The sequence below is a fragment of the Vombatus ursinus genome, unplaced genomic scaffold (genome assembly GCF_900497805.2).
Source record: "Vombatus ursinus unplaced genomic scaffold, bare-nosed wombat genome assembly UNPS02000577.1, whole genome shotgun sequence".
NCBI lineage: Eukaryota > Metazoa > Chordata > Mammalia > Diprotodontia > Vombatidae > Vombatus > Vombatus ursinus.
In genome coordinates this window covers 4,854,245-4,878,168 of record NW_020940355.1, presented here as the reverse complement: position 1 = coordinate 4,878,168, position 23,924 = coordinate 4,854,245, and the positions used below count along the sequence as shown (strand labels likewise).

The following is a 23,924-nucleotide window of genomic DNA, read 5'->3' as shown; positions in this document are numbered from 1 at the left end:
CCCAAAATCTATCCACACATGCCTCCATGGACCCAAAAGTAAGAACCTCTGTCTTGGCAGAAAGAAAGAAGAACCACGTGTTTAAGAGTTTACAACAACAAAAGAATAGATTAGATTAGGGAAAACAGGACAAAAAGATATATCAGATTATGTGATAATATTCCATAAATTAGAAACTTAAAAAAGCATTAATTTCATTCTAACTTCTTATTTCTTTTCCTTCAGGAATGAGGTAGATATAGAATAACACATAGTAGGTACTCAATAAGTATTTATTGACTGCTTTTGTCTGCCTAGAAGTTGTGGCAGAAACTGAGAAACCAATTTCGCTAATGCTGAAAGTCTCAAGTCAAATTAAAACAGTCATTACCACCAGGAAAAAATATATGTACATATTTCCAGTAATCACATACATGAAATAATGATATGTTAATAATGTCATAATTGTTATATATCATTTATACTTTACTAAAAGCAAAAAAATTGAAGGAACATTTCTAAAATTGAAATATCAATTTTTGCTAAACTGTGTTCTTTTATGAAATAATTCTCAGTATGTGTACATGTGCACACCACAAGTACAGGAAGGGCAAAAGGAGATGGGGCATCATAACTGGCTACTTGATACAGCCTAAGAATTTTCTCTAGACAATGAGGCCTTAGAATCTGAGCTGTCCTCAATGTTCCACTCCCAAAGGGCTGCATTCTGCCCTTGAATTTGTACACATACAGGGCTCCTAGTCATCAATCATGGGCCTTTCACTTGTACCCATGGGAACCACTTCACCAATTTGAAATCAAGAATTTGTGTTGGACGTGGGAAGGGTGGTACCATTTCTGAGCTTTTCTGTGGATGTTGTAATGACCATAAAAATAAAAAAGAGCAAAGTCAAAAGAAACTTCTTCCTCCGTCCAGGGTTAATATTCCATTTCTAAGGAGAGGAAGAAATGAAAGTGAGAAAGAGGGGCAGGGGCAGAGTTGGGGCTGAGGCCAAAACAGCTACATAACTATGCAGGTGAGAAGCTATCAAGGCAGATCTGACTCACAGGGCTTTTCTTTTATAAAAGTGGGTTTTTTAGGTTCACCAGGTTAAAAATCCACATTTCAATGGTTTCTTTTATTTACAGTAAAAATTTGTTATTATGCTAGTTGAGCATTGACTGAAAGAAGATGACAATAAAAGTAAGCCTGATTGGGTGGGAGCAGAAGTACAACAATTCACCTACTTAACTTCCCCACTCAAAGACCAGGGGTATGATCATGACTTAAAGTGCCCTTAGGACCATCCAGAAGATCACGGCGTGGGTCTCCTGTTTTCATGTACCCCAGAGTCCCAGGTCATAGCCAGAAGTGGAAAGAGGCCATTATTTGGCCCATTCCCAAAACTTAATGGCCAATCTTAAAGAATGTTCTCTTGACTCTTTGTCTCTATTCTGGGTAAGTGGAATGCTCTTTCTAACAAGTAACCAGGTAATTCAAAGGGCTCCAGCATGGAAGTCACATATTTCCCTAAGTCAGAAATTCTTAACCTTGGGTCTCCCCCAATCTTGGGGGTATGTGGATAGATTTCAGTGGGTCAATGAACGTGGATAGGAAAAAAAATTACATCTTTATTTCCATTTTAATTGGTTTTCCTTTGCAATCCTATGGATTTTATCATAAGTATTTAAAAACATTCTGAGAAGGGGGTCCATAGACTTTACCACATTATCCATGTCATTATACATGACACAAAAAAGGTGCCCTAAGGCTTAACTGCAAAAATGTGACTATAAAGTTACTCCTCCTCTGAGTACTCTAATTTAGAGTCCAAGAACCTGAGTTTTTATCCTAGTTCTACAGTATAATTCCTGTGCGATCTTGTGGAAGATCACTTAAGCACTATTGGCTTTGGTTCACTCATTTTTCCAACTCTAAATCCTATGAATCTCTGACCTCTGTTTCAGGGCTAGCCTGTATTCTGTTCAGATTTGTGTGATTGCAGATCAGAATATAATGGGCTATCACACATTTAAAAAAAAAGAAGAAAAGAAAAAATATTTCTTATTCATTGTATATGAATCTGCAAATGCAGCCTCTAATCTATCATGCCCAGGGGAAAACAACAGTCTTTCATTCCAAGATGTTTCCACTTTTTAATAGGTTTATGCTGCCAATGAAGTGTATTTAAAATGCCCTATTCCCCACCTCCCCAGATGTAAGTTTGAAATGACTATTACTAAGGAGCTGGTTGGCAGGATACGAAGAAGCATCAGGCTTGATGTACAAGTCAATGTGAGACTCTTTAAAAAGGCTCCTTTTCAAATGAGACAGCCCGTCTTTACAGAGTGAAGCTGTGATTAAGCAGGAACAGGACAATTGTCTTCTGCCATCAGCCAAACTCACCTAGCAGCAAAAAGTATTATGAGCCTGTGCAATTACATCCTTGCAGCCCCAATAAAGGTGATAACACAGGAGCCAGACATGAGCAGGAACTACTGTGGTCAAGTGTCGGCTGCCCCTACTTCCCTTTCTAGCAGTTTCCTGTGTTTTTTTTTTCCCCAATAAATGTGGAGAGTTATTGGTACTAGTAATCTGCAAATGATAGGATGGCAATTCTCTGCTTCAATCCAATACAGCTTGGTTCAAGCAGAAAATCCAAGAAGGAAAGGGAAAAAATATTTATAAAGAATCTACTATGTTCCATTGTATTATGCACTTTTTTTGTTATATTTTGAGTTCTGAGTTGTCTCCCTTCCTCCCCTACCAACCCCATGTTATAGAAGGCCAACATTTCATACATACATATGTGGGACCATATAATACAGTACATTTATTGGTTCTTTCTCTGGAGTCTTTCATAAGTCTTTCACAGTTGATTTCAATAATCAAATTACTCAAAATAGTCATTCATAGTTACTCTTGAAGCAATATTACTGTTACTGTATACAATGTTCTGCTGGTGCTGTTCATTTCACTCTGCATTATTTCATGCAAGTCTTTCCATGGTTTTCTAAAACCAACCTGCTCATCAATTCTTACAGAACAGTAGTATTACATTACAATCATATACCACAACTTATTCAGCCATTCCCAATTGATGGGCATCCTCTCACTTTTCAGTTCTTTGCCACCACAAAGAGAGCTGCTATAAATATTTTAGAACATATAAGTTCTTTTCCTTTTTCCCTGATCACCTTGAGAGACAGACCTAATAGTGATATTGCTGGGTCAAAAGGCTACTAAGCATTTTTACAAATACTGTTCCACTTGATCTTCAAAATAACCCTGCAAGATGGGTGCTGTTATTATCCCCATTTTATATAATTGAGGAAACTGAGACAAAAAGAGGTTAGGTGATTTGTCCAAAGTCATGCAGCTAGTGTCTAAGGTTGGATTCAAACTCAGGCTTCCTGATTATCCAGAGCTCTACTTAGAGTACCACCAACTGCCTCAGGAGAGAGTTTCCTCTATTCTAGAGCCAAAAGGAAATATTATAGTATTCCTCTAAAAGCTAGAGAGTTACATATATTCAAATTGGGTGCAGTATCAGACTTTACTCACAATTGGAGTCAAAGAATTTTAGAATCATAAGGGTCCTTGGAGTTCATCTAGGGCAGAGGTTCTTTCCTTGGAGCTCATGGACAAAAAAAAAAGGGTCCTTAGACATATGGGGGGAAAGGGAAGTTAAATATGACACCCTGATGTGCTCTCTCTCTCTCTCTCTCTCTCTCTCTCCCTTTCTTCTCCCGTCCCCATCTGTCCACTCACAGAAAGACCACTTTACTTCACACTCTCATCACTAATCACTTAAATTAACAGCCTTCTAATTAATTTCCATGCCTCAAGTCTATCACCACTTCAATTCACTTGACATGTGGCTGCTAATAGCTGCTAACAGGAAACAATGACTTCCTATTGCCTCTTGGACAAAAATATGTAGCTCTCTGTTTAGCTTTTAAAATCTTTCATTACATGGACTCAACCTGTCTTTCCAAACTCATTGGCCACTACTCTCTATCCTATATTCTTCAACTCAACCAATTTGGCCTTTTCTCTGTTTCTCACACACAACACTCCATCTCCCATATTTATGACTTTGAACTGTCCATTTCCATGCCTGGAATACACTCTTTCCTTAGCAGTCTCATAGAGTTCCTTTTTTCCTGTAAGATACAGCTCGAGCACCATTTTCTACACAAAGCCTTTCCTGGTCCTCCCAAATTACTGCTTATGTAACTACTTTGTATATATTTGTATGTTGTTGTTGTTGGTTTTCAATAGTGCCTGACTATTCATGACCCCACTTGGGGTTGTCTTGGCAAAGATACTGGAATGATTGGCCATTTCCTTCTCCAGCTCATTTTACAGATGAGAAAACTGAGTCAAACAGGGTTAAGCAACTTGCCCAAGGTCACATAGCGAGTAAGTGTCTGAGGCCATATCTGAACTCTGAGAGATTAGTCTTCCTGACTCCAGTCCCAGCACTCTATCTAAAGCACCTACATGCCCTATATTTGTATGTACTTATATTTATGCTGCAGGTACTTACATATGTATTTCCTGTCTCCCTCGTTAGAATGTATGTACCTTCTGAGTACAGATTATTTTATTATTTTTATTTGTATCTACAGTGATTGGCATATAGTAGGTACTAAATAAATGTTTATTGATTGATCAAGGAAGAAACTATTTCCCAGTTCAACTGATAATACTGGTAGTGATAAGTTACTGTATTGTGTTCTAATTATTCTATAATTGTTCATTGCTTAGCCTTCTCTTTTCAAAATGGGACATAACTACTTGATCCATATTCGATTCTTGTTTATATTTCTGATAACTTTTCAAACTTATGACTATTTCTATAATTACCAACTCTAACAAGTATCAAGTTTCACCTGAAAAGCCAATAACGGTGAGAATGAGAGTAACCTACTTCCCCCATTGAAAAGTCAGGTTCCCCATACTGAATATGGGAAAACCACAAGGGCAGGTAAAAGACAGAGATTGGTAAAAGTCTTTAGCTCCCAGAAACACAGTGTCGAGCAGTGCCTAGCTAGCCACTGTGCAAGAAATGCCAATCATGACGGCATTTAATAGCATCATGGCATCTATAAAAGATGATACTATAAGCCCCCTAACTCAAACCTTAGTTGGTTTATACAAATAAAATTTATTTCAAGGAAGAATTTAATGTATGTCCAATATATTTGATCCTTTCTCTAAAGCTGAGGTGGGGAACCTGCAGCCTCAAGACCACATGTTGCCCTCTAGGTCCTCAAGTGTGGCCCTTTGACTGAACCCAAATTTCACAGAACAAATCCTCTTAATAAAAAGATTTATTCTGTAAAACTTGGACTCAGTCAAAAGGCTGCACTCAAGGACCCAGAAGGCCTTCATGAGGTCTCCAGGCCACTGGTTCCGCACCCCTGATCTATAGAAATCTCTTAGACCCAAACAGATTTAATCCAACATCACTTACAAACATGTTACTGTGCACAAATAGCGATTAATCAATAATCTTTATTGTTCTGTTTGACATTGGTTGTTTACATCCTCAAGAAGAGAAAAGCCCACTGCATTAGGTCATCCTTAAGCATTTTGTATATTTAATATCCAAACAGCACTTCACCTCTCATTCAGGGGAAGGAGCAGGGGAAAAAACAACCTTGAATGCTAAGCATTTTTCAAAACTGCAACAGTGACAGTAAGTTGTTCCCATTCTGAGTAAGACTGTGGTTGCTTGCATGCTCAGAATGAGATTCAGACATGGGGAAAGAATGAAAATTGGTCATTTAAAACATACTGTAAATTCCAGTGGTTAGTCTGCTGATCTCCATTAGGATTCCTGGGACTAGAAGCAGCTAGGTGGAGCAATGGGAGAGTGATGGCCTGGAGTCAGGAAGACCTGAGCTCAAATCCAACCTCAGACATTAGCTGGATGTGTAACCCTGTGAAAGTCCCTAAACCTGACTGCCTCAGTTTCCTCGAGGATCCTAGTGCCTACTTCACATGGTTGTTGTGAGGATTGAATAACATTTCTACAGGACTTAGCACAGTATCCAGCACTCAGTAGGTGCTTAAAAAATGCTTGTTCTCTTTCATCAAAGGAGATTGTAAAGTATTAATGATGGTGAGGAACTCTGTTTAAACAGTGACAAAGGCAATTACCGTGACTGAAAATAAGACCACTCCTCCCATGGTGATGATATTTGGCCATAGAAGAGTATAAGTTCCTTTCTTCTCCCAATTTTTAGAATGATACTAAATGCTTATCCTAATACCCAAGGCCATTGACTAAACGGAAATCAAACTAGGAATATGTGCACCCTCCTAATCTGAAATGACCAGAAGAAAGGTCAAACCCCCACTCAATGCTGAGAAGACTGCATATATACCTCGATGAACCAAAGTAATACTACAGTATATTGTAAGGCAAAGGTCTTGACAACTCAGGTAAATGTTCCTAACCAAAAATCAGAGCATCATACTCCTCCCAAACATTGACAAACCAATAGGTTAGTCTGAATGTTTTCAACTCCATCCCAATGCCATTCTCTGTGAAATTCTACTTAAGGACTTCAGCCCAGCAAACTCATGCTGTTTAGGGATTGATCAGTGCAATCCACTAGGTCTGGGGAGCATCTAAGATCTAGTGTTCTCACCTTGCCTGACCCTTAAGCCCCAGGCTTTCTCCATTCTATCTTTACTCACTATCGCTGAGTATGTTTATGTCATTGGGGTAGAGAACCTTAACTCTAGCCTCTCCCATTTCCCCTTTCTATAGCCTAGCAGTGTATGTGGAAAACAAATATTCAATCATTCCCAAGAAAAGATTAAGAGGAAGGACTGGCAAGGGGTGAGAGGAGAGAGATGAACTACAAAAGATTTTGCTTTAATAAAAAAAAAAATTTTAGGCAACTTAGAAGTTAAAGAAATATTGTAGTATGTCAACCAATCAACAAGCATTAACTAAGCACCTACTATGTGACAGACACTGTTCTAGGAGCTGGAGATACGAAGACAAAAATGAAATAGATCTCAACCCCAAGGAGATTATATTGTCTTGGGTGGGGAGACAACATGTACACAATACCAAATAAGCACAAAGTAATTTGGGGGAAAGGAAGGCATTAGCAGTTGTTTTATAGGTGGTGGATGGACATTTTACTTCTTATTCCTTCCCAAATATGGGCTGACCTCATTTTATAGCACTTCACAGATATTGCAATTTTTACAAATTAAAGGTTTCTGACAAGTCTGCTTCAGGCAAGTCTATTGGCACCATTTTTCTAACAGGATGTGCTCATATTGTAACTCTGTGTCATATTTTGGTAATTCTTCTGATACTTCAAACTTTTTCATTACATATCTGTTAGGGTGATCTGTGATCAGTGATCTTTGAAGTTACTATTATAATCATTTGGGGGGCACCATGGACCATGCCCATATAAGTCAGCAAACTTAATCAATAAATGTTACATGTGTTCTGACTGTTCCACCAACTGGCTTTTCCCCATCTCTCTCTGTCCCCTCAGGTTTCCCTATTCCCCGAGACACAACAATACTGAAATTAGGCCAATTAATAACCCTATTATCCCTCTAAGTTTTCAAGTGAAAGAAAGAGTCAATCAAAGCAGCAAACTTCATTGTTGTCTTATTTTAAGAAATTGCCACAGCCACCCCAACCTTCAGCAACCATAACCCTGATCAGCCAACAGCCATCAACATTGAGGCAAGACCCTCCACCAGCAAAAAGATTACAACTTGCTGAAGGCTCAGATGATAGCATTTTTTAGCAATAAAGTATTTTAATTAAGGTTTTATTTTTTTTAGAAATAATACTATTGTACACTTAATAGATTACAGTATAGTGTAAACATAACTTTTATATGCACTGGGAAACCAAAAAATTCATTTGACTCGCTTTATTGAAATATTCACTTTATTGTGGTGGGTCTGGACCTGAACTGCAATATCTCCAAGGTATGCCTGTATCAGTAACGAAACACAAGTATTGCTTAATAAAATAAAAAGAGATTCAAATAACGTCACAATATAAATAGTTGGAGCCATAGGATAAACAACACTTGGAGAAATGTAATCATCAGTCTGTGCTCTTGGAGGTGAAAATGACAGGATCAAGACATTGTCTTAGTCCTTCCTCGATGCTGTACCAAAGTCTCCCACACTTGTAAATCCACTGCATTTTCAGATGTGTTAATTTTTTCCCCTTTCAGTGACATCTCATGATATGAATTATGCCAAGAAAATCCAAGTGGGAAAATGTGGGAAGGCCTGATAGTTTTGTGCTTAAAACCAAATTAAGAGGATGGGAACAGTTCATTCTCTGAACTCTGAGCCTTAAGTGGGTGGAGTTTTCATTGGCACAGGGCACAGGGTGCAAAATTCAGATAAATTAGCTGTCATTTTCCCAGTTCGCTATCTATGCTTCAGGAACTTGTTAAACCTGATGTAATTCAACTTGGGAACCGGGAAAAATGGAAGAAAGGCGCTTTCATCAGGACCTACAGATTGCCTAACCCAAACTGAAGTATCTCCCCAGGTAACTTGGATAAACAACACTGTTGTTGTCCCCAGTGGTAATTTTGTCTTGAGGGCAATTTCTAAAAGCAAGAAAGTGGCAGCGTGATGTAGTGGGAGGAAGAGAGAAAGACCAGGTTTGTGTTCCCAGCTCTGTCACTTAACACACAAGTGACCCTGGACCTTAACCTTTCCAGGCATCAGACAATTCATCTATAAAATGTGGGAACTGGATTAAACTAATTATAGCTGATACTTTACAAAAAACTGCACTCACATCTCGTTTGAGCCTCATCACAACCCTATAACGTAATTACTCTAGTTGTTGTTGTTTTTCAGTCGTGTCCAACTCTTCGTGACCCCATTTGGGGTTTTCTTGGCAGAGATATTGGAGTGGTTTGCCATTTCCTTCTCCAGCTCATTTTATAGATGGGGAAACTAAGGCAAAAAGTGACTTGCCCAGGGTTCACATTGCTATGAAGTATCTGAGGTCAGATTTGAACTCAGGAAGATGAGTCTTCCTGACTCCAGGTCCAGCACTCTATCCACTATGCCACCTAGTTGTTCCTATTCTAGTTATTAATAAGTCCATTTTATAGATGAGGAAACTGAGGCTTAGCTTACAAAGACTGTCAACTAGCAATGATCAGATGACTAGTAAATCTAAAAACAGGATTTGAGCTCAGTTTTTTTTACACTACAAATCCAGCACTTTTCCCCTCTCTATGATAAGAAAACCTCTGATAGTCCTTCCAGTTATAGAATTCTGTAATTGTATGATGCATTAGCTATTATATGAAAATAACCTACCATCAATGGGTTATTAGAGTTGTGGATTTTTTCCCCAGAAGTGGTGAAAATTTTGCACTGATAGATAGATCCATACTCTCTTTCAAGGATCTTCTTGTGCCCCACAGTGAGAGGGCTAGCCAGAGCTAGGGGTGTACAGAGCTAGGGGTCTGCAGCTATCGAACAATAAGTAATCAGGACTACATGTTGGCTTCATGAACAGAGAGCTCTTACCAAAAACAAATAATTCTTTTTACCTGCTTAAATGTTAAATATTTCAGGCTATAAAAATACTCCCTAAAAATAGTTGATGGAGTCAAACTCAACAGTCATTACCCAGGCTCATGAAGGTACTCACCCTGAAAAATCTGTAGTGAGAATCCCATAATGGAATATGTATATCCGGCTTATATGGCACAGTGTGAGATAACCCATTGCAACCACAAAGGAGTACCTAAAAATACAGTTCACCAGAGATTAGATTATCAAGTGTTACAATCATCATTAATAACAGCATCATCACAACAAGATGGCTCAAAAGACATTTAGGACATCCTATATACTATGAGGGGTCCATAAGATGGCACTTCTGGATACACATGACATGATCAAGAGATTTCCATCTCCATAATAAATAATTGGAAAACAACAATAAGTACTGCACAATTATTACGACCAAACTTGCCTCTAGAAAAAGAATTTCATTGTCGTGGTAGAGCACTATGGGTGTGGAATACTTTATATACTGTAAGAAATGACCATTGTGTTGATTTTATTGAATTGCTTTTTATCCTCTTACTTTATAAGTCTTTTTTTTAACTAGGGATTGCTTGATGGTAATGAGGGATATACTTTCAAATGAATAGGATGTAAAAATAAAATGTAATAATGAAACAATAATAAAGTATTAAGACATAATATGATATATAAGAGTTCTTAATCAGGGTTCCATGAACTTGTTTTTAAAAATATTTTGATAACAGTTTTTCAATATAAATTATTTCTTTTGTGACTTTATGTACTGAATTTTATGCGTTTAAAAACAATATAGACCTCTCCAGCCTGCTAAAAGGGTCCGTGAAACAAAAAAGGTTTAGAATTCCTGGCCTAGGTTCAATATCTATCCCTATATATATATATACTGACTAGGTGACCCTGGGCAAGTCACTTAACTTCTCAGTTTTCTGTCCAATTCTCTGAGACTATAAGGTATAGAAGAGTTAGCTCTCTATATTGGTAGGCTGAGCTTCCTATGCCTGCTAAGCCTAGACCAAAATAAATTACAGTAAAAATTAATTAAGATCAGATTGACCTAGATAAAATTACTAGTAATAACAGAAATTTGGCTAGCAGTATGTGGTCAATTCACCAAAATGAGGGTAGGCAGAAAGAGGACTTATTATAAGGAAGAAGCTACTGAGGAAATCTTCCTCGAGAGACAAGGTAGAGATAGGCATGGAGCAAGACATGATAACTCTCTAGTCCTATTTACTTTCTAAAAATATACCCCCAAACTCCGAAAGTTCAAGATAGGAATCCAGGGTAAAGTTATAAGACTACCTAGTGCTAGGCTCCTAATCTGGAGTTTATAAACTTTTTTTTTAATGTTAAATTTTACTACTGTATTTCAATATAATTTCCTTTGTAATCCCATGCATTTTATTTAATGCATTTAAAAATATGATTCTGAGAAGGGGTCCATAGGCTATCCCAGACCACCCAAAGGATCCAGGCCACACTCAGAAATAGAAATGTTCAGATCCCCTGACCTAGCATGCACCCTCTATGTGGTATCTGACTTCTTCCTGTCATCTGCCAGATACAACTCTCTCTACTGCCCTTTCTTGGCCCTCAGACAAGAGCTCTTCAGCCTCTGCCTTGACCCTTTGCCTAGCCTCCACTTTCCCATGGCCAGGAGGCTAAAGTCAGCTCAATTTAAGTGGTTTGTAATACTGACAGTTCAAAATGGTGCCAGATGTGAGGACGTAACATGATAAGTAGATCCCCTGGACAAAAGTATCCTAGTTCCTCAAAGCAAGTCTCCCAAGCTAGATGGGTTCAATCACATTTTATTCCACCTGGTTTGAATAGGTTGATAGACTTCCTTTCTCTCTCAGCTATCCCATCATTGAAGGGTAGGGCCAACAAGCTCACTGAAATTCCTGACCAACAATGATTAAGGCAGGATTATTTACTTCTCTGTGTATATATTGTTTCTACTTTCACTCCTTTAAGAATGGCTAATAGTCAACATTTACATAGTGCTTTAAAGATTGCAAAGTGACATATATACATATATGTATACATGAACACACATAAACATGTATGTGTACATACATACACCAAATAGGTATATACACATACATGCATATTCGTTCTATTCATCAATAAACATTTATTAAACACCCACTGTGTACCAGACACTATGCTCTCTCTATATATACATACACATACACACATAATACATATAAACTGAATCAATTCACCTAACAAATGCTCATTCTTTCCTCCCTCACACACACATACTCCCATCACCCAAGCGATTCAGCTAAGTAAAGAGAAGATTAAGGGCTGAGACTATGTCTTTGTCTTTGTATCTATGCCCCGTGCTTAGCATAGTGCCTGGCACACAGCAAGTGTTTAAAGAATACTTGTTAATTGATTGTGTGAGATTCATGTGTTCTCTGTCAATTCAGGTACCTATATAGGGCAGGGATATTAGAATTTCATTACCTTGTAAGCCAGCTGAGTCCTGCACCTAATTTATCCATCTGGAACTTTAATTGACTCCCTTTTGTAAGACTGGCAACAATACAAGCAAATAGAGAAAGAATTTACTTTGGCATCTTTGCTTTCTTGCCTCATGACATGTCCCTGTGTAACCATGATATTACTAAGTGGTAAAGCAAAAACAGCCACAGTCTGTCTGCAAAGTTCTAAGATTCATCAACATCAGGGGATCCCATTCCTGGATACTGATTAATACAATGGACCTAGACAAGTCAGTGACTAGCTCTCTATTATCTTAGCAGTCTTTCATCTATCGCATGCCATCCACCCCACCGATCCCAGGGGTGTTGGGCTAATGGACAAATTGCCATGTGTAAAGTAATTGGAAATGTGCTGTACAGATGCAGAGAATTATTGGTTCAGTTTTCAGCTACATCCAAAGTCAATAATAGGGAAGCCAAACTTTGAAAATAGGTTGCAAACACTTTGCATTATTATGTGTAGCATTTCCAATATATAGCTATGCTTTCCAAGGGAGAGAAAGATGAATTACCTAATCACCCTTCTGGAACAAATGATAAAATCCTTAGCAAGGAGTATATGTGGAACATAGATTATTTGATTATTGCTCTTCACAGTCTGTCTGGTTGAAAACTGAGTGTCTATAAAATCTAAAAGTACCTAAAAACATTTGTTCTACAACTGATAAGAAATTTATTGCAAGAGACTGTGAGGTTATAAACTGAAAAATTTTAATTTCCAAGCCTATTAAGGGGTGAAGAATTATGCCAATTTTTTTCATCAAAAATCTCCTTGAGTGCAATGGATAGAGCACCAGGCCTGCTGTCAGGAGGACCTGAGTTCAAATCCAGTGTCAGACCAGACACTTGACACCTACTAGCTGTGTGACCCTGGGCAAGTCACTTAACCCCAATTGCCTCACCCAAAAAAAAATCTCCTTGAAGCTGAATTATGATATTTACTTTTAGATAAAATATTTAAGAAAAAGGGAGAGAAAGGTAACTATGGTTTTCCTGTCTCTCAACCTATTTTTAAAAACAATGAATACTTAAAGATAGAAGTAATTCTTAAGGGTGGCGCAGGTGGATAGAGCACAGGGCCTGGAGTCAGGAAGACCTGAGTTCAAATTCAGGTCTTACTAGCTGTGTGACCCTGAGCAAGTCACTCAACCCTGCTTGCTTCAGTTTCGTCCTCTGTAAAAAGAACTAGAGAAGGAAATGGCAAACCATTCCAGTATGGTTGCCAAGAAAACCCAAAATAGGGTCAGGAAGTCAGTCATGACTGAAACAAAGACAATCTAAAGTTTTATGAGAGAATTTTAAATGAGAACAGTAGTCATTCCCCATTAGTCTAGGAATTTCAACATAATAAATCTTATAATGACTATAATGGTAATAGCTAGCATTTATAAAGTACTTTAAGGTTTTCAAATCTCTTTACAAACATTATCTCATTTTATCCTCACTGGCAACCCTGTGAGGCAGGTGTTATTACTATCCCCATTTTATGGATGAGGAAACTGAGGCAGAAAGAGATTAAATGATGTGCCCAGGATCACAGATTTACTAAGTGTCTGAGTCTAGATTTGAACCCAGGTTCTAGCACTCTATATACTATAACTCCTTGCTGCCTCCAAGCTAAAACTTTATGATTTCTTTTTCCTGGAGATAAAAATACATAAATAAATAACAGTGCCATCAAATACTTTGATTTTTTTAATACCTGTGAGTTTTTTTTTTTTGGTATGAATACTCCCTCCACTGTTGTAGATTACAACCTCTCCATTGTGACAGAAACATATATCTGGTGATCAACCTTTTAGTGATAAGCATAGGCTGGTCCTAAGGGTAAGGAAAACACTCTGTCCACTATTGGATTGGCTCACAAAAGCCTTTTCTTGCTTAGTAGGACCTACCTGAGTTTATGATATATCATATGATAATAATAGCTAACATTTATATTTGTTATTTCAATAATAATAGTTAACATAGCACTTCCTATTTATCAGGGAATGTGTCAGGAGTGGGGAACCTGCAGCCTCGAGGCCACATGTGGGCTTCTAGGTCCTTGGGTGCGACCCTTTGACAGTCAGTTTTACAGAACAAATCCTTTTATTAACAAATCACTTGTTCTGTGAAGTTTCGATGCAGTCAAAGGGGCCACACCTGAGGACCTAGAGGGTCTATTAAGCCTGTTAAGTGCTTTACAATTATTATCTCATTGGATCCTCATAACAACTCTGGGAGGAAGGTACTATTATTATCCTCATTTAACTAATGAGGAAACTGAAGCAAATAGTTTAAATGACTTGACTAGGGTCACACAGCTAATGAGGATCTGAGGCCAGATCTTCCTGATTCCAGGCCTGGTGTTCTATCCACTTTACCACATAGCTGCCCCACCTACACCAGGGTCTTTGAGAAACCCTGGTCCTCAACACAGCATGATGAAATATTGGAGAACTTTGAAGTCATCTGAAAAAGTATATACAATGAAACTCTCCTTAAGTATTATTTTAAAAAAAAAGGAAAATCTAGAGAAATCTCCCTCATATAAATTGTCCTCATCTCAAAACAAATCTGTATTTGTTCACTAAAATGCTTTCTGAATGCAGAGCATTGTGTTGAGCTCTGGGAGAGATATAAATCTTAGACAAGACATGCTCTCATCCTTCCTGAAGCTTATAATCTAAAAGAGGGAATAGGACTCATACATAGAGATACAGTAATAATACACTACAATACTACAATAGATAAAAGTAATACACAGTAATAAATAATAAGTGCACTAGAGTAGTACAAAGTGCTAAATTAGATCCAAGGAGGAAAAGTCACTATTGCCAAATAGAGATTAAGAAGGAATGGAGTTGGCAAATTTGACTGTATTTTAAAGCATAGGTAGAAATTTAGCAAGCAAAGAAAAGTAAAGAGGATAATTTAGGCATAAGAAGGGTATAAGGTTAAGCATCCCAGCAACTAGCATAGCACCTGGCACATAGTAGGGACTTAACAAATGTTTGCTGATTGAAAAGGAAAAGTTAGACAGAGTCAGGAATGGGCAAAGAATCCAGGGTAGAGGAAGATAAAGACAGCCCATTCTGGCTAAAGTATAGACTGCAAAAGAGGGAATAATATTAGATAAAGATGGAAAGTTAGGATGGAGAAATATTGTGGCAAGACTTGAATGGAAGGCAGAAGAGTTTTAACTTTACTGATGAGGCAATAATAAGGAGCCACTCCAGTTTTCTGAGCAGAGGAATAAGTGACCAGTCAATCAACAAACATTTATTAAGTACCTGTGAAGTACCAGGCACTCTGTGCATGAGACCATGGGATTATAAAGACAAAGGTGAAATAAAACGGGTTTGACTAGATCACAGAAGAAGAAGAATGAAGTATAATAATTACATATATATGCATGCTGACATATTATAATTATATTCATAATTATATGTAATTATATAAACATATTATATGTTGTATTTTAATACATTAAATATAAATGCATAATCATAATAAAATATTATATATGTGTATAATAAATTAGCTAGGTGGCACGGTAAATAGAGGGCTACACCTGGAATCAGAAAAACCTAAATTCTTATCCAGCCTTAGACACTTTCAAGCTCGTGACCTTGAGCAAGTTCCTTAACCTTTGTCTGCCTCAATTTCCTCAACTATACCATAAGGATTATAATAGCATCTGCCTCCCAGCGTCTTTGTGAAGATCAAACGAGATAATATTTGTAAGTCACTTAATACCATGCCTGGCATATAGTAGATGCTATCTAAAAGATTCTTGTTAAATCTTGAAAGGATGGTTAGGTAAGGTTGTAAAAGGCTTTAAATGCCAAACAGAGGAGTTTATATTTGCTCTTATAAGTAAAAAGAAGTCAATGGGATTTACTTTGTAGGCAACTGACATAGTTAGACCTAGACTTTAGGAAAACCATTTTGTCAGTTGTAAAGAGGATGGATTAGAAAGGTGTGAGACAAGGCAAAAAGATAAATAGGAGGTCATTGAAGCAGATCCATGCATATCTCAAAGGAGATAAAGAGTGGAAGACTGAAAACCTACCGCACTTTTCAGAGAGGTACCAATGAAGGCCTTACAAGGGCACTGGCAGAAGAGAGGAGGAGGGAAGGGATGAGGAAGATAATGCAGAAATGGAATGAGCAGGACTTGGTCATTCACATATGAGCAACGAAGGCAAAGGAAAAGTCAACGATACCTTTCAAACAAGGTAGACTTCATGAATGGCACGGCAATGAGAGAAACAGTGACATCCAAAGGAGGTGAAATTTTAGGGGGAAAAATAATAAGCACAATAATAAAAATAATAATAATAGTGGTAAGTTAGAAGTGGCAGGAGAGCATTCAGATAGAGATTTCCTGTAAACGGTTGAAGATGAAGACCTGAACCTCAGAAGGTGGTTAAGGCTGCAAGTACAGTAAGGATTCCTCTGCTAATTTGTAATAACTGATGTACTTTTTCCTAAAAAATTTATTATTTCATCAATGTAAGGAGCTACCAGGGAGTAAGACCCTCTACCAATGCAGAAAGGCACCTGTTCTGCAATTTTTCAATCAATCGACAAGTATCTATCAAGCACCTACTATGTGTAAGCGCTATGCTAGGCACTGGAGATATAAATACAAAGAAAGGAACAATTCCTACCAGAAAGGAGCTCCCTTTTGCTTAAGAAATGCCAGTGGTTCCTCAATTCTTCTAGAATACTATAGAATCTAAATCTCTTCCACAGGCACTCAGAACTCTCCACAGTCAATCCCCTACCTAACCTGTACTACACCCCTACATTAACCCTTTACTCAAGACAAACCAGTCTATGTACTATCCAGCAAAAAAAAAAAATCCCACCTTCATAAATTCCAGATTCTCTATTTCTGTTTAAGCCATTTCCCATGCCAAGTATGTCCTCCTCTAAACTCTATGCTACTTCAAGAAAATGTTCAAGTGCCATATTTGCCAGGAAGTCTTCTCAAATCACCCCTGTGATTTCTGTGATTACTCTCTCCTCTTAAATCCTATAATACTTACTATCAACACCATTCATATGCTATATTATTTTATCTCTATATATCCTTTTCCCCAAACTACTTTAACTCCTGTAAGGGCTAAAACCATGTCTTTTATACCATCAACCCCTAACAACACAATGTTCTACATGAGCAAACATTCACTTCTAGTACACATAAATTCCTCGAAGGCATAGACCATGTTATTTATATCCTCTATGCCTAGCACAGTACCTTCTACAGATTTGGTGATGAAAAATTTGTATCTTTCAATGAATAAAATTTGTTGATAATAATGAATCTGCCCAACTAAATGTGATCTTAAACCTGTGCAATAGTTAAGAGAAGGAGAGTACCTCACCAGATCATAATGGGAAATAACAAGTGAATAAACTTGGTTGATACTGATCCCTCTTAGAGATGGAAGACGAGGCCCCAGCACCCTGGAGAGAGTATTGTAAAGCTCCCAGAGAATTACAATTTGTTCCTTTTTATCAAGATAGTCTCACCTGTGAATGTTGTGCATACTTGCAGTAATGAGGACTCCATAACACATTAACACCAACACAAACAGGTGTATGGAATACCTTAAAACATAAAGGAAAAAAACAGTCATCCAACACCTTTGAAACTCGTAAAATTTAGTGATAGCAAATCTATCATTTACCCATTGCTCCACCCCCAAATCAACTAAAACTTCTTTTGTATGGGTCTGTATATATTCCAAAGGAAAATAAAAAATCAACTACTAATCATTCTGAGTAAAAGAGGTTGGATTCTAAAGTGACTCAAGGATCTGATGATATTATTTGTAAACTCTAGTAATTAAAGTCCCAATGGTCCATTGTAGTAACCAAAATCCATAAAGACTCACACCATTGTTTTATATAGAATTGATAGTCTGGAAGAGAAGAGTACCTTAATATTGAGCAAAGCATTCTAAGTTAATAGGTAAGACTGGATTTCAGAGTGCCTTCTCCTTGTGCTATTCTAGAGAGTAGAATGTAAGCTACTCGAGGACAGGAACTATCGTTTTTTGTCTCTATCACCAAACACAGGACTTTGAACATAGTAGGGGCTTCATAAGTATCTGTTGAACTGAATTGAATTGAGATCAGTCTTCTTATGCCATATGTATTCTGAGAGGGGAATAAATTATATACCACATTCCACCTCTGGTCTGCCTACCCACAGTCCATACTCCTGAGTGACATAAAATTCTCAGAAGTGGAATGTTCTTAAGACCTAGTCCCCCAGATTCCCATTCCGAGGAGTTCTGCCAAGTAAGACTTTACCTGCCCACCTGGGTAGAAGGTGCTCAAACCTACAAAAAACTTCCTTACTATCAATCAGCCTCCTTAAAGCAAGATACATAGCAAATCTCCTCCCATAATGAGAAGGATATACTTTGCTTCAGTTAAGCTAACTAACAGCAATGATAAGAAACAGTCATTTGGGTTTAAGACTAGGTCTTGCCTTGAGCTTAGTAAAGGAGGAAAGCAAAGATTAAACATGAGACAACTACAAGAAAGGAGAGAATGCCCCCATAAAACAGATAAAGAAAGAAGAACACCAGGTACACAGAGTCTTTTCTGTTGAAGAGATGGCACTCTGTTTCCCTGGGACCTATTATCACTGCAGTCTTGACTCTGGGTAAACTGCCTAAATGGAAAGATTAGCCACATTTTCTCTAATAGTAATAAAGCAAGAAATACACAAACATGAATAGCAGATATTAAATGTTTCTGTGAAAAAGAAAAAAAAAACTTTTTTTTTGCTTGTTCATAACTTGTCTCTATGGAAGAAAATTTTAATACTGCTTTTGAAAGAACTCTCAGGCTAAAGCAACTGTCAGACTGGCACAGTAAGTAAATGGAATTTTAGATAGCATAGTGGCAGATAGATAATGACATGAAAATGGTAAGTAACGGTATTGATGAGGTATGATACTCACCATCCAAAGCAAAAGATGACAAAATAGATTCCAAAAATGGTGGCAAAGGCATGGCGGACTGCAGAGCTTGCCTTCTCAGGACTCAGGTAGATGCGAAACCAAAAAGCAGCAAGTAAAGCAAAGAGCTGGCATGCCACAAAATTCACCTGGAAAAACAAAAGTTAAGATTAAATTCCTTCATTACATAGATGTCTTAGTTTGTTTAGACTAGATGGGATTCACAATCAGCCCTTTCCCTTCCCCCTAATTTGGCACCTACTTCAAGTGAATATGGAAGACTGGACAGAAACTGTGCCTCATTATACCAAGGGGGATGAGGAATACAGAAGCTTTTGTTTTTTCAGTTACTAAAGACCAGTGAAAGTTTCTTTTCTACCCCTACCAAAAGGATTTACCATTTGATGTCAAGATAAAATTTAAGCTCACCATGAAATTAATTGACTGTTTTTTAACCAGCAAACTTACAAATCTGACTCTGAATTACAAATATCCTAAGATCCCCTCACCAAGAGAATGGCAAATATCCCCATGCAGAAGTTCAACTGTTATCCCCCTAAAGGATGCAAAAAAAGGCCTTTCCACATAGGCCCTTGATTACTACCAAATACCACTTTGATCAAATATTCTTCAGACTTTCTCTCAGGTTGATAGATGGATATCATTTAAGCAACATTTAAATTCAGGTTTATTTCCTTTTAGATTAATTCAGCTTAGGAGCAGATGTTGTACTGCTTTAAGCTTTACATGTCAAAACAACTAAATTACGCAAAATAAATCACTTCCCTTAGAAATCTTCAACGACCTCCTCTATCATATAGTATATTTTATGGGGGAAAAGGTGAAACTATAAAATAATGTGCTGGGCCTGAGGAAGAAGATTACTTTAATCCTAAAGAAAAAAAAAATTCTCAGTTTTGAACTTAGATAAATTAGACTCCAGACACAGAGACAGCTAACCATTAATTAAAACAAGAAACAGAAATTATCCCTTTGTTTTACATAATTGCAATGTTTTTCCTGAATATTCCATCTAAATACTTCAGAAGTGATTCATATGGAGGGTACTCAACCAGAAAGAGAATTAGCGAATGTATAAACATTTGACTAAACTTAGACACCAACAATGGTTTCCAGCGAACTAACTGCACCCTCATCTGTGTGATTGCATAACTGGAGAATCCTTTGCCTTAGGGCAGGTCTAGTGAAATACCACTAGATCTAATCCATTTTCCCACACTACCCAACTACTTTCCCAACTTCAATGTTTCTGACCACCTTTTTTCACAAGCATAGTCAAACCAACAAAATGCTATTCAGAGAATTCATGGTCTTTTTCAAAATATTTGCTGAACTCATCATCTTCCCACACACAACAGCTCCCCCTCCTCCTCCTAACTTCCCCATCTCTGTTTATGGTACCAACATTCTCCGTCAACCAGGATTGAAAACGTGGAAACTCAGCAACGATTGAATGATTGAACATATGGTCTCTCTTCATTATTTAGTGACATACTTCTCCACTCCTACTGCAGTAAAAACAGAAAAGGTTCTTTCAACCTTTATTTTCCCCACCCCCCTTTAGGTGACAGGGAATTACAGAAGACCTTCTATGGAAAGCCAGGGTTAACCAAGAGACTCTCTTGGCTTCACCTACAATGGTAACTACTGTCTCAACCCAATAAGCAGACCTATCAATACTTGCTCAGACAAGTAGTGACCAAGATTTGAATCCAGCCAGCAAAGATCCTCTTATCTGAATAACTTTCTGGAGACTAATCCGACTTTCTAGGCTGTGTACCCAGAATGGTCTGAATAAAATGGACTGCCCTAAGTAGGCTTTTCTGAAGCCTCCATGTAAGATTCCTCACCAGACAGCTCTTTCTCAAGGTTTTAGCTGGATGATTCTTCCTCCTTTGGGAAATCTGAGCTCATTCCCCTTTAATGGAAGCTCATTTTGCTACCATGTGGTGGCTCTCTTTGTCCTTGGTGTTGCCACAATTTGGACCTAATCCCCTCCACAGAATACACATGGAGCATAAACAGGGAGCCCCAGCGTTGAGGTAAAAAGAGGAGAGCAGGGAAGGGATATCCCCTATAAACTATAAAAGAAGAATGTGATATTAAACAGTGACCACTTGTGGCTACAGACCATTTATCTTCTTAGCGTGGCTGATGTGGACCCTCAAGGTTGAGAATGCCCCTACTGCATCACAAGAACAGAAGCTATCACTACCTTCGGCATTCCCAACCAATAGCAAAAGTGGCTCAGTGGTGCAGGAGTCAGGCAGGGAATCAGAGACTGGGTGGAGCTAGAGGCAGATGGAGATTGACAAGGGGTCCTACTTATTTCACCCTGTCACCTGAATGACAGCACTTTCCCTGAACAGAGGAGGCACAGAGTAATAGGAAGATACTGAGGCTTTGAGGGGCAGTCAAGAATGTCCTTGGGACAGCTGAATAGTGCTTGAATGAAAAGAATGAGGGGTGGCTGTTGAAAGAAAGGGACCTCTCAGAGATCATCCTCAGATCACCAGAACCATACCGAGATTGCATCCAGGCTAAAATGTGCCTAGTATAGGTATGGGACGGGGGTTGAGACTTGGTGTTCCTATCTCCACACACACACAAAAAAAAACCAAATTACAGAAATGGAGAGAACAGAAGCAGCCTTCTCAGAGGATCCTCAGCCACTGGTTACCTTTCTGTCTTTCTGTCTCCCAGTGGGGTTGGGGCTGGGGCAGAGGAATGAACCCTGCAATACTTCTCTCAGAGAGACTTCCCCATTTGTTTCCCTCTCACTAAGTTATCTTTCTACGACCCAGGTCCCTGCTAGGATGAGAGACAGACAGGCACACCCGAAGGAAGAGAGGCTGGTCTGCAAAATCACTGAATGTGCCTGAAAACCAATTTCCTACAAAAATTCTCCAACTTGTCAGAAAGTCTTTGTCTATGTAAATGTCCATTCCAGAAGCCTATGCCAGGTAATTGAAAAACCCAGAGTCTTTTTTTCTCAGAGAGATGACTGCAAAAGACAAGGGATTTCCAGAAAACTTTATAAGGAAAGACAAGGTGAACACAGGGACTCTCTTGGTTTGTACTCTTTTGTTAAGTGCTATCTGAAGCCAACCAGCCAACAGAACTACCACTATCTGATCAGCCAGGCTTGAAACCTGCTGGCCAACAAAGCCTCCTTATCAATATTATCTATAATTGTTTGGCGAACGAATGGATTCTCTAGGTTGTAAACTAGAGGCAGTCTGAATAAGAGGGACCAATTACTTTAATGTGGCTATTTGAAGCTTCGGTCCAGATGGCACCAGTGATGCAAAAGGTTTCCAACATGTTACTGTTTTACAGGCTCTTTGCTGGAGCCTCTCCCTGCTGTGGGAAATATGCACTTATCCCCATTCAATAAAAACTCTTTTTTCCCCCTACTACTTTGTGGTACTTGTTTTCCTGGTGTTCTCTCAATTTGAGCCCAGATGCTCCATAAGGTATACCCTAAAAACAAATACAAAATATACACATACACACACGTGCTCCCTATATTAATCTAGCCTCAGACACTAATTAGTGGTGTGATCCTGAGCAAGTCACTTAACCTCTGTCTGCCTCATTTGTAAAATGAGGATAATAATAGCACCTACCCCTGAGGGTTGTTGTGAGGATCAATAATTGTAAATCACTTAGCACAGTTCCTATCACATAGTAATGCCATATAGATTTTAGCTATTATTACGAGTTACATATCTTTTTTTTTAATCCAGCCCAACTGAAGAACCAGTCTGACAACCTACATATGACTCACTATATGGGCTTGAAAAACTCTTACTACTTAGTCAAGATTGAATATCTTGAGATCAGCAGTGAGTAACCCAACAAAGCCACAAATATGCCCAGGTGAACATGACGTTATTCTCCCAGCCCTGGAAGCTCATGCCAAGAGATGTACATTCAGAAGTGAGAGAGAAGTTTAATCCACCCAATACAAGTCAATCTACCAATACTGACTGATACCTATCGCATTACTGACAATAGATGGCTCAATAGATATTGAGCTTGGCCTGGAGTGAGGAAGACTTCTGAGATTCAAATGCAGCCTCATACATTTAGTAACTGTGTGCCCCTGGACAAGTCACCTAACCCTGTTTGCCTCAGTTTCCTCATCTGTAAAGTGATCTGGAAAAGGAAATGGCAAACCACTCCAGTATCTTTGCCAAGAAAACCCCAAATGGGGTCACTATTGAAAGCACTGAACAACACAACAATATTGTGTTACTAGGCACCAGACAGAAAATACAAAAGAAAAAGAAGTCATAGCCCCTGCCTTCAAGGTACTTGCAATCTAACTGGTGACAAGATACACATAAATGACTTAAAAACATTTAGAAAGGGGCAGCTAGGTGGCGCAGTGGATAGGAGGACCTGAGTTCAAATTCGGCCTCAGACCAAACACTTGACACTTACTAGCTGCGTGACCCTGGGCAAGTCACTTAACCCCAACTGCCTAAAAAAACATTTAGGAAAGTATCAACAAGCATAAATTAATGTAGTATAAACATAAGGCATTAAGTAATAAAAGATGTACTGTAGCAACAAGTTGATAAAGAAAAACTTAATAGAGTAAGTGGCTTTGCAACTCGGTGGTGAAGTGACAGGCCTGGAACCAAGACTTGAGTTCAATTATGGCCTTACTATCTGTGTGACTCTGGGCAAGTCACTTTACTGCTGTCAGCCTTAGTTTCCCCCAATGGTAAAATAGAAATCATAATAGCACCTACCTTCCAGGGTTGTTGTAAAGATCAAATGAGATAATATTGTAAAGCACTTTGCACAATGGTGCCTGGCACAAAGTAGGTACTTAATAAA

The 23,924-nt window shown here is 38.3% G+C and overlaps 1 protein-coding gene across 1 annotated transcript in view; it reads right to left on the bottom strand.

The window, feature by feature from the left end:
* Window positions 1-23,924, bottom strand: part of MBOAT1 (membrane bound O-acyltransferase domain containing 1) — a 136,061-nt gene that overhangs the window by 58,422 nt on the left and 53,715 nt on the right. Inside the window, exons 2-4 of the mRNA XM_027869063.1 lie at window positions 19,056-19,201; window positions 17,611-17,688; window positions 9,672-9,767 (exon numbers count right to left, since the gene is read on the bottom strand). Of these exons, the coding sequence (XP_027724864.1) occupies window positions 9,672-9,767; window positions 17,611-17,688; window positions 19,056-19,201 (320 nt within the window). The remainder of the gene's footprint in view (window positions 1-9,671; window positions 9,768-17,610; window positions 17,689-19,055; window positions 19,202-23,924) is intronic.